This window comes from Cebus imitator, unplaced genomic scaffold (genome assembly GCF_001604975.1).
Source record: "Cebus imitator isolate Cc_AM_T3 unplaced genomic scaffold, Cebus_imitator-1.0 Scaffold60, whole genome shotgun sequence".
Taxonomy (NCBI): domain Eukaryota; kingdom Metazoa; phylum Chordata; class Mammalia; order Primates; family Cebidae; genus Cebus; species Cebus imitator.
The window spans coordinates 2,320,510-2,337,452 of record NW_016107375.1 but is presented as its reverse complement, the minus strand read 5'-3'; the positions used below and the strand labels follow the sequence as shown (position 1 = coordinate 2,337,452).

The 16,943-nt window shown below is 39.3% G+C and overlaps 1 protein-coding gene across 7 annotated transcripts in view; it reads right to left on the bottom strand.

Annotated features, from left to right (window-relative positions):
- Window positions 1-16,943, bottom strand: part of DYM (dymeclin) — a 437,637-nt gene that overhangs the window by 344,763 nt on the left and 75,931 nt on the right. For all 7 annotated transcript variants that reach the window (XM_037738956.1, XM_017529655.2, XM_017529659.2 and 4 more), the window contains exon 6: window positions 6,364-6,436. In XM_037738956.1, the coding sequence (XP_037594884.1) occupies window positions 6,364-6,436 (73 nt within the window). The remainder of the gene's footprint in view (window positions 1-6,363; window positions 6,437-16,943) is intronic.

The window sequence follows — 16,943 nt, the reverse complement described above, 5'->3', positions numbered from 1 at the left end:
TGAGAACACATGGACACAGGGAGGGGAGCACTACACACTGGGGTCAGTTGGGGGGAAATAGGGAGGGACGGTGGGGGGTGGGGAGCTGGGGAGAGCTAGCAAGGGGAGAAATGCCAGATGTAGGTGATGGGGAGGAACGCAGCAAATCACACTGCCATGTGTGTACATATGCAACAATTTTGCATGTTCTTCACCTGTACCCCAAAACCTAAAATGCAATAAAATAAATGGGGGGGGAAAAAAAAGAAAAAAGAAACCATTTATGACTGTTTAGGTTCTTGAATCACCTACTCCCTGTGAGCACCAAATGTTTTCAATACTCAAATTTCCACAGTACAACATCTAAGCCAGTACTATTAGTCTATGGGTCTAATACATGTGCATTTTATATAATATTATTACATTTTAGAAATGCTATCAACTGAATTTTATAAGCTTCTCAGTTTCACTCTCAAATACTTCCAAAATTGATTTTAGAGAAATATTTCAAATAATTATATTCTTTTATATCTCAATAAACAGAGGACCCTAAAAATAATCGAATCTTTAGTCCTCTAACATTTGAGTCTTTGCTACAACAATGTAGCTTCGTTATCCCTAGTGTTCCACAAACTCTCTGCTCAACCTAATGTACTCGTGATTCTCCAAATACATTATTCATACCTAAGAGGTCCCTATCCAGTTCTTTTCTGCCTCTGTAATCATTTAGCCAGTGCTAATCAGTTAAACTCCAAATGACTGTGACATTTATCAAATGTTCCTGTCATCAGGGTATCTTTCTATCTATCTACCTCTAAATTCTTCAAGAGTTGCACCTTTCTATGTTCAGGGTCTACTACTCTATATACACATAGTATATTCCCAATATGTTTTTGAGGATGAACTGAATTCAAAAGAAATTATTATACTAGGAAGGAATCATCTAGGGACTGCTGAGATATAAAGCCCATTGTCACAAGCTAAACGACCCCAGAATACTAAGCATTTATAACTAATTAATCTAGTAGTTCCTTAAACATTCTCAGGTGTTATTTCTCAGTGTTTCAGCGTCCAGTAGCCCCTTTCTACTACAAATGTCAGTAAGACACCCAGTTGTTACAACGTGCCAACTACAAATGAGCCATTACACCTGGAAAATGCCTTAGCACAATACTGTTTCCATATAGACTAGATGCAGAGAAACAAACAAAGGAAATGCTTTAAGCACACTGAACAGGTTAGACCCTTACTAATTTACTCAATAAAGAAATATCTGAGTCTACCATGTGCCAGACTCAAATTTCAGATACAGGAGCAGTGAGCAAACCAAATACTGCCACAAGACCCCTTGTTTTCATGGAGCTTTCATTCTCGTTTTATTGGGAATATATGAGCAAGAGAGGGAACAGATAATATGAAGAGTAGTGAAAAGTATTAAGACAAAAAAACAGGTTGGGCATGGTGGCTCTTGCCTGTAATCCCAGCACTCTGGGAGGCCCAGGCAGGAAGGTTGCTTGAACACAGAAGTTCAGACCAGCCTGGGCAACACAGAAAGATCTCATCTCTACAAATAATTTTAAAAATTAGCCAAGCATGGTGGCACATACCTGTGGCCCCAGATACTCAGGAGGCTGAGGTGGGAGAATTACTTGAGCCCGGACAGTTGAGGCTATAGTGAGCCTTCATCATGCTACTGCACTCCAGGCTGGGTGACAGAGTGGGATCCTATCTCAAATAAATAAATAAAACATAAAAAAAGGACAGAGAATGAGAGGGGAGCTATTTTCAGATGGTCAGAGGTGCTCTACAGGGTAGTCAAGGTGGCATTTCTAAAGAAACAACATTTGAAGCAGATGAAAGCTTGAAGGTGGTCAGAATGTGAGCACCATGCAAATATCTAAAGGAAGACAGACTGCAGAAGGAAAGGCGGCAAAGGCCCTAGACACAGCATGGACTGGCACACTTCACATTAGCAAGACTACCAGTGAGGGTTGGCAGATGACATCAGATATCCCCTGTACTTGACAGGCCACACTACACAAATAGATATACACTCCCTGAAAAAGGCAGTGAAAGCAATTAACTATGAGAATCTCATCTTTATCAATCTATACCTAAAAACTTAGAAAACATTTTCTTAAATTATAATTGACAAATCTGCAAATCAGTGCCAGGCTAAAAATTAAACAGTTCTCAACAAGTTCACAGGTTCATAAGAAAGACGACCACAGAAATGGATCTCAGAGAAAGAGGCTGTATTTTGGACCTGAGGCCAATAGAAAGAGGCCTACTCTGAGTAGGCCTGCCCAGAGTGGTGGCACTAGCGAGAAGGGGTGGGGCCTGTGCTTGACACTGACATCATCATGCACAGCTAACAGTCACAGCTCTGCTGAAAAATGACAGCAACAAAAACAGACAAAAAGACAAGGGAAAAAATCTAATTTGAGTCCTCAAAATAACTCCTATTTCTTAACAAAACAGCATCATAAGTAGTCCCCGAAATATAAGAATGGGTCTATAAAACATCACTGCTTCTGCTGCTATGGCCCCATCTGACTCCACCACTTGGTTGGTTCCCACAGGTCTCATTTAGCCCTTATAGTAACAACACAAGAACCCAGACAGTGTCACAAATTCCAAGCGCTAGGCTTTTACCTCTGGCTTACCTACCTACGCTCTTTCTGTTATACTCCATATTAGTGTCTTGAGGAAAATACCATTTTTACTTTCCTGTTTACTTCACCGAGACATAGAGAAGGTATAAAAAGCAAAGGCAAGGTTTTGCTTATAGCAGATTTATTTAAATTCTAGTGAGATTGATCCAATATACAGTGAAAAATGTCAAGCCCATGTATGACTTAACCTTTATCTTAAATATATAAATGCTGAGAGGTATGGAGTTAAGGAAGGATTCCTGAAAGGTGAACAATTTTAATGAAGTTTAGTACTAATGAGTGAGTGAGTATTTTACCAAGAAATCCAAAGTGTTTAAGAAACAGTAGCCAATAACTACATAAAAGTCAATCTTCATTACAAATGAACTCCTACAAAGTTCACTGTGATGAACTTCTGGGAGCTTATTTCAAAACTGCCATTGATCCTATTCTCTTTATAACAAGGTATCATTTACATTTTAGTTTACAGATGTCTAAATAAATACATAGTATACACATACATATGTATGTATGTATATGTGTTTGTGGTAACCTCTTTGCACTCAATATTAATAGAATGATTTTAACAGTCTCATAAGAAACATTTAAGCTAGTTTTGAATTTCCCTCAGTGGCCATTAAAATTAGTTTCATCTTGTTATTCACCTGCTAATGCAGCACAGAATTAATTAATAATGTGAAATGTGAAACCTTTACAGCACTACTGATGATGTTCAGGTGTCAGAGCATTCCTGGTTTGCATATATTCCTATTTCCTCTTAAATTATACACTGATCCATAATGCTGCACTACAGTTAGAAGAGACGAAACATTTAAAGAGTAGTTTGGCTTCACATGGAAACCGTTACCAAGACAAACCTTCTTGCAGGATGAAGTTCCAAGAACATTAAATCATCAGAAATTGTTTCAGCAGCTGGTTAAAGCTGAGGGTACATAATACAAGACAACTGGCTAGCTGTGCATTGTCAGTTAATTTAAAAGGTATAAACACATTAAAATACTGAAATGTTTGATATATTACAACACAATCGGCTTGCTCCTCAAGAGTGTTTAAATGGCTGCTCTATTCATTGTTCAGAGTCGATTTACTATCTAAAGGCATTTACGGTTTCCATTCCCCTAAATGTCACTAAAACATTTTATCAACAAAGGGGAAAAATATATATACTCATTTAGGATATATACTACATTGCTGGTCCTGTGTTATAAAAAAATAAATAAATAAATATTTAGGGCAAGGTGAGATGGCTCACACCTATAAGCCCAGTACTTTGGGAGGCTGAGGTAGACGGATCACATGAGTCAGGAGTTTGAGACCAGCCTGGCCAACATGGTGAAACCCCATCAATACTAAATATACAAAAATTAGTTGCATGTGGTGGCACTTGTCTGTAATCCCAGCTACTCAGGAGACTGAGGCAGGAGAATCGCTTGAACCTAGGAGGCGGAGGTTGCAGTGAGCTGAGATCATGCCACTGCACTCTAGCCTGGGTAACAAAACAAGACTTCATCTCAAAAAATAAAAATTAGAGGTGGTGCTACTTTTAAAATTACATCAGGAACACATGAAGCACTCCACATACCATGACAAAGAAACAGTACACAGTATATGTGTTTACCTTCCCTGATCAGACCATATGCAAAAGAAACCATAGTGGCCTAAGCAAGATAGGTGTCTATTTTTCTCATGAAGGAGAAACCCAAAGATATGGGATCCAGGGCCAATGTAACAGTTTCATAATGTCACCAATATCCCATGCTCCCAGGACACTATTCTTTGCATGCAATGCTCATTTACATAGTTTCAGGACAGCCCAAGTATTGCCTCCACATTCCAGGAAGGAAGGGAGGGCAATGAGCAAAAGGCTAGAGTGGATATGCTCTGAGTTCATCATTTCTGCTCACATATACTTGACCCAAACTAGGTCACGTGGTCACATGGAGCTGCCAAAGTGTCTGAAAAACTAATCTGGGCACACAATGCCAACGTCACTCTAAACAATATTGGAGTTCTGTTATAACGAAAGGGGAGAAAGTATGGCATGCCTGTGTGTGCTGCAGGAGCTCCGGTTAAATGGGAAATTGTCCCATTTCCTTCTCTAGGAGATGACTCTTCATTTGTCTCAGTCCTACCTTCCTGGCTGCATACCACCAGACCAAATCACAACAGGGATTGGTGGTTCTCACCTCTAAATCTATATTAAAATTCTAGATGCTGCATTCATGTACAACAGCAGCTTGGAGCCCATTTTCTCACAAATACTTGTCTTTCCTTTTGGGGACATAGACAAATAGCACATTTCCAATTATATCCCCATGTAGACTGAGATTCTGTGATGAGTAAGATTAAAATATACTTCTTCATTTCAAAAATAATTCCTAGTACATATGCATTTTCAACAAGAGATGTAAACTAGTTCTACAGAGGTAAGTAAAAATCTTCCTAGTACAATAATAATAGTTTGTGGTCCTCCAAAGGGCTGCAGGACATAAGCAGACAGTATGTCTGGGGATTCAAATTTCATCAAGGTGGAGAGGCAATTATGAAAGAAATGTCAAACAAGGGTTCTCCGGGAGACAATAACTTTTTTTTTTTTTAAGTACAGACAAGGTCTCACTACATTGCCTAGGCTGGTGTCCAATTCCTGTATCCAAGATATACACCTGCCTTGGGCTCCCAAAGTGCTGGGATTACAGGCATGAGACACTGCACCTGGCCAATAATTTTTTTTAAAGGTTGAGAATCACTGCTTTAAAATAACAAATGAGGCCAGGCACAGTGGCTCACATCTATAATCCCAGCACTTTTGGAGGCTGAGGTGGGAGGATCACTTGAGGCTGAAAGTTTGAGACCAACCTGGCTTACACAGCAACACCCCGTCTCTACTTTAAATTTTAAAAGGTAACAAATGAGATGAACATTTCAAATCATATAGGAATTACATTGAGCTACAGTGACAGAAGCCCAGTTACAGCACTGTAAACAAATAAGGGTCTATTTCTGTCACATGAGAAGTCCAGGGTGAAAAAGAGTATACTGGTAGTTGCTGGCTTTGGTTCAGCAGCTCAATGACATCAAAGCAGAATTTTCTGTGAATCTCTTGGTTCACAGTGCCAAGAAGGCTATGCAACTCAAAAGACTGTCCACATTCCAGACAGCAGGAAAAAGGGCTGTCAAGATCAAAAAGATATGCCTCCTAGCTGACTGAGTCAGTTCCTTTTAGAGAGCTTTACCCAGAGGTCTCATTAAAGGACCTTCCTCTACATTTCACTGACTATGCCTTGCTTCAAAGAAGGCTGGAAATGAAAAATCTGGCCTCACCAAAAGAGGCTGGAAATACAATCAAGAAGTCAGGAAGATAAGGAGACCTCAACTCGCTGTGTCTACCACAGTATGAAGTAGATTGAAATTGCTTCTCTCTTAAACTCTTGTTTCCAAAGATCTATAAGATCTATTACAGAGACTAATTCTGTGCCTACCATATTCTTAATATAGTTTCACTGTTTTCTCCAACAATATAGCATTTTTGTTTTGACAATGAATAGTCTGTCTAAATATTAGGCAGAGAGAAAAGAACTCCATGGATATAAAATCCTTAAAAGGCACACATACAAGTACGACACCAGGACCCACAAACTCCTCAACATAACCAATGCTTATCTGCCACATACAAAGAAGATAAAACAACTCCTGGCCTAGCCAGACTTACAAGAGTGGAATATCAGTAATTAGCTGCATCAGACAGCACAGCAATTCTTCCAAAAGATCTTCTGAGTCAGAACCTGGTAAGACACATAAAAAGTTGTTTTATTTTTTTTTTAACAAAATACACAGTACAATACCGTTGTTTAGAAGTTACATTTTCATTCCTAATCAGAGCAGTTACCATTATATAAACTCAGAAATTAATGTTGACCTCTGAATAAAATCCAAATCATCAACAAGTTAGCAACTATCATGATATTCATCTATTATAGGACCCTTCAACACCAGCTATTAATAATATAGCTTTTAAAGCTTGAAAGTACTTAAGGCTCCTGTAGGCCAGTAGTTGTCAAATTTCTTATACTACACTGTTTCTTTCAATGAAATCATACGTTAAAGTCAAATATACAAAACAGATAAAAATCCAGCTGCTCTTGCTGCTTTGTTTGAAGCAGGGGTAGACTTGTATCCCTCCCTTTCCAACAAATATCTGGCCTTATCCTTGATTTCTTGATGGGCCTCAAGGTACCTTTTATGAACCCCTGGAGCTCCACAGATCATAGACCAAACCCCACTAAAGAGGCCAACCTCCTCTTTACAGACAATGAGTCAAAGGTAAAAGGGTTTTCCTAAGTCACAGAATAAATAAGTGGCTAAGACAGGATGGAAATTATCATTCCAATGGAAATATTCCTCTATCCCAAACTGCTACAGCTAAGTGACCTCCAAATTCCCAAAGCCAGTCAGTATCTTATGTGACTTCTGGTCTTGGACATTACTGACACCTACTCCTTCATGAAATTCTTTATTTCCTCAGTTCCTATAATACCTTATTTTTAACCAACTTATTTTTCTATTTTTCCCAGTGTCTGCTTCCTTAAAATACCTTTCAATTGACATGTTCCCCACAGTTCCACCACTGTCGTGCTTTTTCATTCATTAGCTCATCACCACAGTTCGGCTAAACAAGTTTACTAAATTAAAACTCACTCCTGGGCTGGGCGTGGTGGCTCACATCTGTAATTCCAGTGCTTTGGGAGGTCAAGGCAGGCAGATCACCTAAGGTCAGGAGTTCAAGACCAGCCCGGTCAACATGGTGAAACCCCATCTCTACTAAAAGTACAAAAATTAGTCCAGCATAGTGGCACATGCCTGTGGTCCCAGCTACTAAGGAGGCTAAGGCAGGAGAATTGCTTGAACCAGGAGGAGGAGGTTGCAGTGACCTGAGGTTGTACCATGGCACTCCGGCCTGGGTAACAAAGTGAGACTGTGTCTCCAAAAAAAAAGAAAAAAACTGACTCCTGGACTCCTTTAAAACTTCCTAACTAGTTAGTACTTGTACTTCCAATTTTACTCCTCTGCAATCCAAACTCCAGATTGCAATCAGAGAGCGCTAACTAACCTCCATCCTTTCACTCTCCTGGCTTAGATCTTTTCAATTACTTTAAGCTGATTAATATATACCAGAAAAACTCCACGCTCCAAAGTACAGTATGCCAGACTGCTGGAGATATAGGTCCTGTATCCCTTCTACCCTTATCTCCCTCCAGTACTGCAGTGTGTATTCCAGCAATGCCAAACTATCCACTACATGCCATTTCACACCTCTGTAACATTCCTTCTTCCTGGAATATCCTCCAACAATAAAAACCTAATTTCTAAAAAGCCCATCTGTGTCCATCTGAAGCATCCTCAATTTCATCTCCTCCATGAAACCCATTCCCATGCCTCACTCTGAATAAGTATTCTTATTATACTATGTATTCTTATACATAGATACCATAAAGTATCTATGCCTTGTGCATGCCTCTTGCATTGCATGTGTTCGTTACATTATGCCATCATTTTTTGTCTCCAGCAGGCAGGCCCCTACTGGACTCTATACTTCTTGAGGATGATGATTCACAAAGAGCTTGCACATAATATGTACTCAATACAATTTGCTGAACTGGGCCCAAGTGTCTCAGGAAAAACCCAGCAATTAACTGCAAAGCATCAAAGCATTTGAAGTCTCAAAAAATAAAGTTTAGCAATTTCTTTTCTAGGCCACAATATCACCAAGCCTTCAGAAACTAAAAAGAAATTTCATCCTGCTTTGCCACAAAAGAACTGGCACAGTAACCCTGTGAGAGGTTAAGTACAAATTTTGAAAAGAATATTAAATCACAATGAACCCACCAATCATTGCTAAAAAGGATGCACAGAAAGACTCAAGTTCAACAACCACATTAAATCTGACCCCAAAAAGCACCAGGCTTGGCTCTATTAGTGAAGAAAATAAAGAGAGTAAGTCACACTTGTCTCTCAGACTGCATGATTGGTTAGCAGATCTAACTAAAGTCCCTCTCATTGCCAAGGCTGTCCAACATAACTCAAGTTAACTATCTACTCCTACAAGTGGATTTGATGGTATATAATATATACCCAAAACACATTTGCAAACGGTCACTCCTTAACTCATTCTACAGAATGCAGTGTCGCTGGCCCAAGTAAGAATACTTAAAATTACTCAGTGATTCCCTAAGGAACATTTCAGGCCAACTGCCAGTTTAATAACTCCTATTCAGCCAAGCAGCCAGCATAATTTTTTAAGTACGAAAGGTAAGAGATCATGCACTCAGGAACCACATATGGTGCCTAATTTGATTTTTTAACTTCCAGAGGTATAAAAACATCTAATTCTTATTATTTTAAAATGATGACAAGGATTTTCTATTCAATTCTATGTGCCACTCAAATCATGACCTCAGCCAAATTTACAGTTGGGTCAATTAAGGAGTCTATGCACAGCTTTGTTATCAATCTACTCAAGTAATGATGATGCAAGTAAAATGTAATATTTCAAGGCCAAAGCTCTAACAAAAGACAATAAGCAATTTCCAGATGAAACCTCTTAAGACTTCCATTCACTAAAAAAAATTCCTCAGAATTCTATATTCCTGTTTCTCAGCTAATCTAAAAGTAAATAACTGTATTTGTATTTTAAGTGAAGAGTGACAAGATTTGACTGCTTACCAGGCTTGACATCAAGAAAAGCATTCATACTGCATTATTTTCCAACTAGCACTCATATCACCTTAGCTTTCTAAGCCAAATATCTTCCTTAGTTCGAAAAAATAAACTCACCCACAAAATGTATAGTAACACATTCAAGCATTTCATACAGTAAAGAGAATTTTTAAAGTCCTTGAAATTTGCAGGTCAATAACAGAGTAAACTGAGGTTCTTTGAGTAAAGGTCTGTGCAAAGATTCAATGTGTTTATTGTATTGTGAAGTTTTATAACTTAGCGTTATCTAAGAAAGAACATTTCTCTCCTAAGAGTTTTCTCTCAATGCTGGGAGCAGTGGCACAGGCTATAGTCCCAGCTACTCAAGAGGCTAAGGCAGGAGGATCTCGAGCCCAGGAGTTGGAGGCCAGCTTGGGCAACATAGCAAGACACTGTCTCTTCAAACAAACAAACAAGAGTTCTCCCTTAAAGAATTTTAAATTACCACAATAGCTCCAGTCTTGGTTTCTGTGAGGTCATATTAACAGCAAACATTTACCGAGTACTCTATCCCCTTCGACAGGCATTGTGATGAGCACTTTATACTCAATGTCACGATAATGTTAATCCTGATAATAACTCTTGAGGAATAGTTAAATAATTATGATAATCATTTTACAGATGAAGAAATCAAGGCTCAGAGAGGTTAGTTTAATTAGAGTAAGGGGCAGAACCTAGATTTGAACTCAAATCTATACTCTCAAGGGAAAAAATTAAAAGGAAAATATCCTTTAAATTATTTTTAAAGACACATTTCTTTACAAAGTTGGAGGAAAATATTCAACCAATTCATGTTTTACTGAACACTGTAAACACAAAACCCAAAGTACTATGGGCCCAGTTAGGAGGGAGACATCTGAAGTACTACATATTAGTTTATACATCAAGATGACACACTATTCATCAACACATGAGAAGTTCTTGACTCCTTCAATATCCAATGTACAAATAATCTAAAACAATGAATAAATATAAGCTATTATCCATATTGTGCAGAACAAGGTCACTGAAATCCCAGCCCTATCCCTGGAGCTCTCTCATTCTAAAGCCACCCTGCTGTAGTCCCTGTGAAATTCACCAGGGGAAGGAGTAGACAAGTGAGGTGGTATCTAGGGTCCCTTCAGGCCCTAATCATCTATACCCCAAAATTAAGCTCAGGCCCTCTTAGTTTATTCTATTCGGCATCCGTTCAGTTTCACGTGCTGACATAGCACTCTTGTTTTGTCCTTAGGGAGAGAAGCAGAGAACAGTACAATACTGTCCTAATCAAATGCCTTCCATCACAGTAGGAGGGGAAGGGAAGAGAGGGAAAAAATTATTTTTAAAAAGCACTCACTGATCATTAGAAAACAAGGCAACCAGAAAAAATAACACATATGGATTTAAATCAGAATCCAGTCATCAAAAGAAACGTTAAAAGACAGAGCTAATTGTTGCTCTTTGTTTTCTTTGCATTCAGAAAGTTGAACTTAGTTTCTTAATGCTGCCCAAAATTACACTGTGCCAAATACAAGCACTAAAAATTTAATCAAGCAGGGCTGTACTCCAAAAACAGGTTAACAGAGCACTTTAGAAGTTCAGAATAAGCCTCTCTTAAAATGGAAGCATATAATTATATTTATTAAAACATATTCAGAAAATAAAAGACTCAAGGTTGAGTCTATGTTATTGCCACTTTAATAGTGAAACTAATATTGAAGTTATTCTAAAATATTAGATTTGAACTTCTACTCAGCAAAAGCAAAAATGTTTCTTCTAGGTTAATTATAAGGAGAAAAGGCAAAAGGACTATTCTAAAAAGAAATCTGACCTGCATTTCAGTGCACTACAGTATTTATAAGCTTGTGTCCTGTGCCATTCCAATCACATCAGTAATAATTCTGGTTGACTGCTATTATTTAGGTCAAACAGAAATGTTTCTAATTACCCTAAAAGATAGTATACTAGGTTTGATTGTAAAATGTGCCTATTAGGAAAGTTAAATTTTGTTCCACTGATAATGTAAAGGAAAGAAAGGGAGAGAAGAGACAGAAACATTACAAAACAACCACACCTATTATATGACCAAATAATAGATCCGGAATTCCTGGAGGCACTTTTGTTTTTCTGCAGAGACAGATTACAAGTCTTATATATTAAAAGTCAACATTTAAAAGGGATAAATCCATGCTTTCTTTTTTCTCTGAGCCACATTTTTCCATATGAGTTTGTTTTTTGTGTTGCTTACCTATAACTAATGAGGTTAAATTATTAAATTGGTATTTAAATAAACAAAGCAAAAACCATCCAACCTCACTATGCAATTTCGGGTTTACCTCCTAAGCTACCGCCTGCCCCAGTCTCTAGGGCCCAGTTCCAGCAGAGAAAGGAGAGTAAGGGAACCTGCTGCCTGGCAGCCAAAGCACCTGAGCCATCTGGAAAAACAAAGCTAGCTTCACAGGACTCACTGCCACCAAGTTTAGCAAAACAAATATACACAGTTACAAAATAAGAGTTTCAAAAACGTTTTAAGCCTAGGAGAATGAAAAGGAAATTGGTTGTGTTAGAGAGGCGTAATTAACAAATTTTAAATATACTTCCACAAATTTCCTATCTTGTGTCATTTTTTTGTTGTTTTGATCTCTCACAAGTCAGGCACTGCCTTCACTGTTTGGAATCCTTGGCTCTCCACTGACACATGAGGCCAGTGCTGACTGGAAAAGTGAGTGGTACACACAGGCGGAGCCTGCAAACGGTGGTTCCTGCTGGAGGGTTTCGGGCTGCTTCATTGGGGGACACTGAAATGTAAGTCTTTTTCCCATTTTGGTTCATTTTCTCTACAAGAATATCCACTAATCTGGCAGAAATGGGAATAGGGTGGGTAAAATCCTGGTGCCAGCATTCTAGCAGCCAAGTCAAGACACCCTTCCATCTGTGGCCTTTCCACTGAGCCCTGGATCAGTAGGCTACTCCCACACCCCTCCCCACTGCCTGAGTTCACTCAGGAGGCCCTCTGGGTTCAGCCTCTAAGGATAACAGATCTCTAGTATTAAAACTGGGAAGGTGGTGGCCTCCTGACTTCGTGGCAAGGGACCAAAACTTGGACAGAACTGCTTCTTCCAACCAAGCCTGAATGCTTTCAGAGACACCTGGCGCTTCTGATCCCTAAGCCTTGCCAGGGTTCTGGAGCAAGAACTGGCTTTTTTTCTGGAGTTCTCCAACCCTGAAACCATTTAGCTTTCAGCTTTCACAGATCAGTGAAATTCATCATTACTCCATTTTCCAACTTTCAAAATGTTATTAACATTGTGTTCCTTTCTCTTCTTCAATCTAATAAATTCGTGACTTTTTAAAAGTCCCTTTGCTGACATTTTATTGGAGTTCCAGGAGAAAGTAAAGATAAACATGCATGTTTAATCCACTATGCTTAAGAGCAAGTCCCACAAAATAACTTTTAAAAATAAATTTATATTGAACTGGTTGATGATGCCATGGAAGCGCCATTAAGCCAGGCTTTTGCTTGGCCTTCTCTAGTCCCTGTCTCTTTCCCACTCTCCACAATGCTGTACTCCCAGGTTATACAGTGTCTTGGGCCCACACACCTCGCTCGCCCCAGGTCTGGGCAGCTGATTGCTGCCTCCTTCCCCTCAGTGCTCACATAGCTGCCCACTGGGCCACAGGTGGTAATCTCTTTCAAAACAAGACTAACTCCTTCTCCAAGCTCTTCATCCTAGCACCTCCTACTTCCCTGGACCTTCCTTTCAGCTTTATTTCACCCCAACTTTGTTGCTTTTACTTTCAGTCTCTCAATCTCCAAAGGCTTCTTCCCTCATTTAAAAAATAAAAAAATATTTGTAAAGAAACTTTCACTGGGTGCAATGGCTCATGCCTGTAATCCCAACCCTTTGGGAGGCCAAGGTGGGTGGATCACTTGAGGTCAGGTTCAAGAACAGCCTGGCCAACATGGTAAAACCCCGTCTCTACTAAAAATATAAAAATCAGCGGGACGTGGTGATGTGCACCTGTGATCCCAGCTACCTAGGAGGCTAAGGCAGGAGAATCACCTGAACCCAAGAAGTGGAAGTTGCGGTGAGCCAAGATCGTGCCACTGCACTCCAGCCTGGGCAACAGAGCAAGACTCCATCTCAAAAAAAGAAGAAACTGTCATTGCAGCATGGTGGAGTAGTTACTCCAATGAGCCCTCCTGTACAAAACATCTAGTTCTTGGCTAAAATAACAATTTTAGTGCATTGATGGGCTTCCAGAATGTAAAGCAAACTTCCAAGGACTCCAACCCCCTAACCAAAAAGAACAACCCACAAACAAATAAAATGGACTTGAATTCAGAGTAAAACACTGAGCAGCAAGCAAACTCTAAGACAGGTAACCCTGAGACAAATGCCAGTTAGAACGAAGCCCGCTACTGGGAGATGAAGCCTTCAGTCAGTGGCAAGGAAGGGGACCTGGACCTGAACCTGAGACTCCACATTAAGATCTGCTGAAGGAGGCTAATGTGGCATCAGTTGTTACAGCCCCTGGATCCCTTTGGAGGCAAATGCAAGTCTCTCCCTTATTTGGAGCCTCAAATAAGATCAAACAAGTCTAGGTATGGTGGCTCATGCCTATAATCCCAGTGCTTTCAGAGGCCAAGGCAGGAGGATTGCTTGCGGCCAAGAATTTGAGACCAGCCTGGGCAACATAGTGAGACCCCATCTCTACCAAAAATAATATTTAAAAATTAGCCAGGCTTGGTGGTATGTGCCTGTAGCCCTAGCTATTCAGGAGGCTGAGGCTTCAGTGAGCTGTGACTGTGCCACTACACTCCAGCCTGAGTGACAGAGACTCTGTATCCAAAAAAAAAACAAACCCACAATCAATGTCATCAAATACATAAGGAAACAAGCCATGAGAAGTGTTTGCAAAAACAAACAACAGATTTACATCCCTAAGAACTTAAAATATTGGATTTATGAGACACCAAATGTAAAATAAATATCAGTATTACCTTGGCAAGAATGGGGTATAACACCAAGCCAGAGGAAAGAAAAACTCACATTGAAGGCAAAAGGAAAATGGAAAACAATTTTGTATTACTTCATAGTTTCGCCTAGGGCTGGCTTTGTCCCCTTTGACTAATTCTCAAAGGCATGGACTAATGGAAAGAGCTATCCTCATATAATAATACAAATTCTCTCTAACAATCTGCAACCACATCATACATAGCCTATGGGAAAATGTTCAAATACAAAATCCTGACAAATTTAGATTACAAACTAAGAGCTTACTGACAGTCACATTACTCTCATAAAGACTGCTTCACTGAAAATACCAGCAATATCCATGTGATCACAGCAGTATTACAATGGATTGGAATAAAGAAAAAAATGCTGTATGCGGAATAAGCCAACATACCTAAGATGCCTCAGTTGGCTTCACTCAATTGTTTGCAGATGGCCCTCTACTTTTGTAAATTTGACCTTCAAACAGCCTGTACCACTGTATATTATCAACCCCAGTTTTTCATATACCTAAATCAGATCTCATATATCAGCTGATAAATGTCTGTCTTCAGCTACTGTATGGTGATGCTCTATTTTTCCCCTTTCAGCAATATCTGTGTAATTATTTAATTTATTGCTCTCTTGTCAACTGTAAAAAGAAATTGGTAGAAAATACAAAAACGGCGAATGCTGAAATCTCAAACTAACAACATGGAAGACTAAGGTAAAAATAATTACATGTGCCAAAAACAGAAAGTCTTTAGTCTTAAAAGATATTCACTGGACTTAAGCTGATGGACCAAGAGTAGGCTCAATTAGAACAACACTAAAGAGCATGTATAGGGCCGGGCGTGGTGGCTCATGTCTGAACGCCTGATCCCAGGGAGGCTGAGGCAGGCAGATCACCTGAGGTCAGGAGTTCGTGACCAGCCTAGCCAACATGGTGAAACCCCATCTCCCCATCTCTACTAAAAAAAAAAAAAATACAAAAATTAGCCCAGCGTGGTGGCGGGCACCTGGAATCCCAGCTACTCAGGAGGCTGAGACAGAAGAATCACTTGAACCCAGGAGGTGGAGGTTGCAGTGAGCCAAGATCATGCAAATGAACTCCAGCCTGGGTGACAGAGCAAGAATCTGTCTCAAAAAAAAAAAAAAAAAAAAAAAAAAACAAAAAAGGGAAAAAAAAAAAAAAAAATCTAAAAAAAAAAAAAAAAAAAAAAAAATCCTGTATAAAATCCTGAACTGTCAACTCTGTATAAAGGAAGTATAGGTTTCAGCTTCATTTTACCCACGTACTATTCAAGATGGTGCTGTTCTGCTTCATGTGCCTCTGACAATATCATGTAAAATAAAGTATAAAATATGCATATTTTATAAGACATAACACAAAACAAAGTGCTGGGTTTGCAAGTATTGAGTGAGCTATACTCCCGGGCCCTGTGAGGATAAACATTCACACCATTCTTGCTGCTGGCACTTCATGGGAAGGCTTGCAACTTATCGAGCAGAACTACGTTTCTGGTAGCGCTGGCATCAAAAACATGAAGGCCAGCATTAACAAAACTAACACGCTCAAGACACAATTCTAATTAAAAGCTCTAACTTTAGACATAAGTATATATTTAACAAATATAGAAGGCTAATCCTCAAAATAGTAAATTAAACATACTCATCTCTTGAATCTCAAAATCAATGTATAAAGCACAAGCTCTGAAAATCAATGCTGAATGATCAACAATAACTGTGAAAGATGATGGTGTGGTTTGGAGTTAGTTACATTCAATTTAGATTCTACATAATTCTCACAAACATTCCGTCCTAGAAAAAAGACAAAGTATACAACATTCAAAATACCAAAATTCTACAGAATTTCTCACATACCAACTTAGCTAACTTTCGCAAAATCCTTAAGTCTATACTATAACATACAGTCATATGGTAGTCAGAGAACATAATGGTCAATCCCGAAATAAGATCAAGACCAGCAAAAAATCTAGCTATATTCAGAAACAGCTTAGAAGGTGCTGACTTCACTATGTTCCTCTCCTTCCCAGTGACTGAGGAAGAGATAGAAAATGTATTTTGCCTGTGAAAGTTTAGGGGGAAAAAGAAGAAATACCTGTTTTTCCAGTACCACTAATCAAATGTGAAGTCAAAGGGGCTTTTATTAATGAAATGTTTTTTGCGAAATGACAAATGCTCAGTCTCTAAAAATATTAGGATGGTTCAGTTTGCTTCCTATGCCTCAGCTCCCTTTTCCAAGGTAGCTTAATGAAACGTAGCTTCGATAAAATTTGGCTGCCCAGGCTGGGCACAGTGGCTCAAACCTGTAATCCCAGCACCTTGGAAGGCTGAGTCGGGCAGATCACGTGAGGTCAGAGGTTGTTCAAGTCCAGCCTGGCCAACATGGTGAAACCCCATCTCTACTGAAAATACAAAATTAGCCAGGTGTGGTGGTACATACCTCTAATCACAGCTACTTGGGAGGTGAGGTAGGAGAATCACTTGAATCTGGGAGGGGGAGGCTGCAGTGAGCTGAGATCATGCCATTGCATTC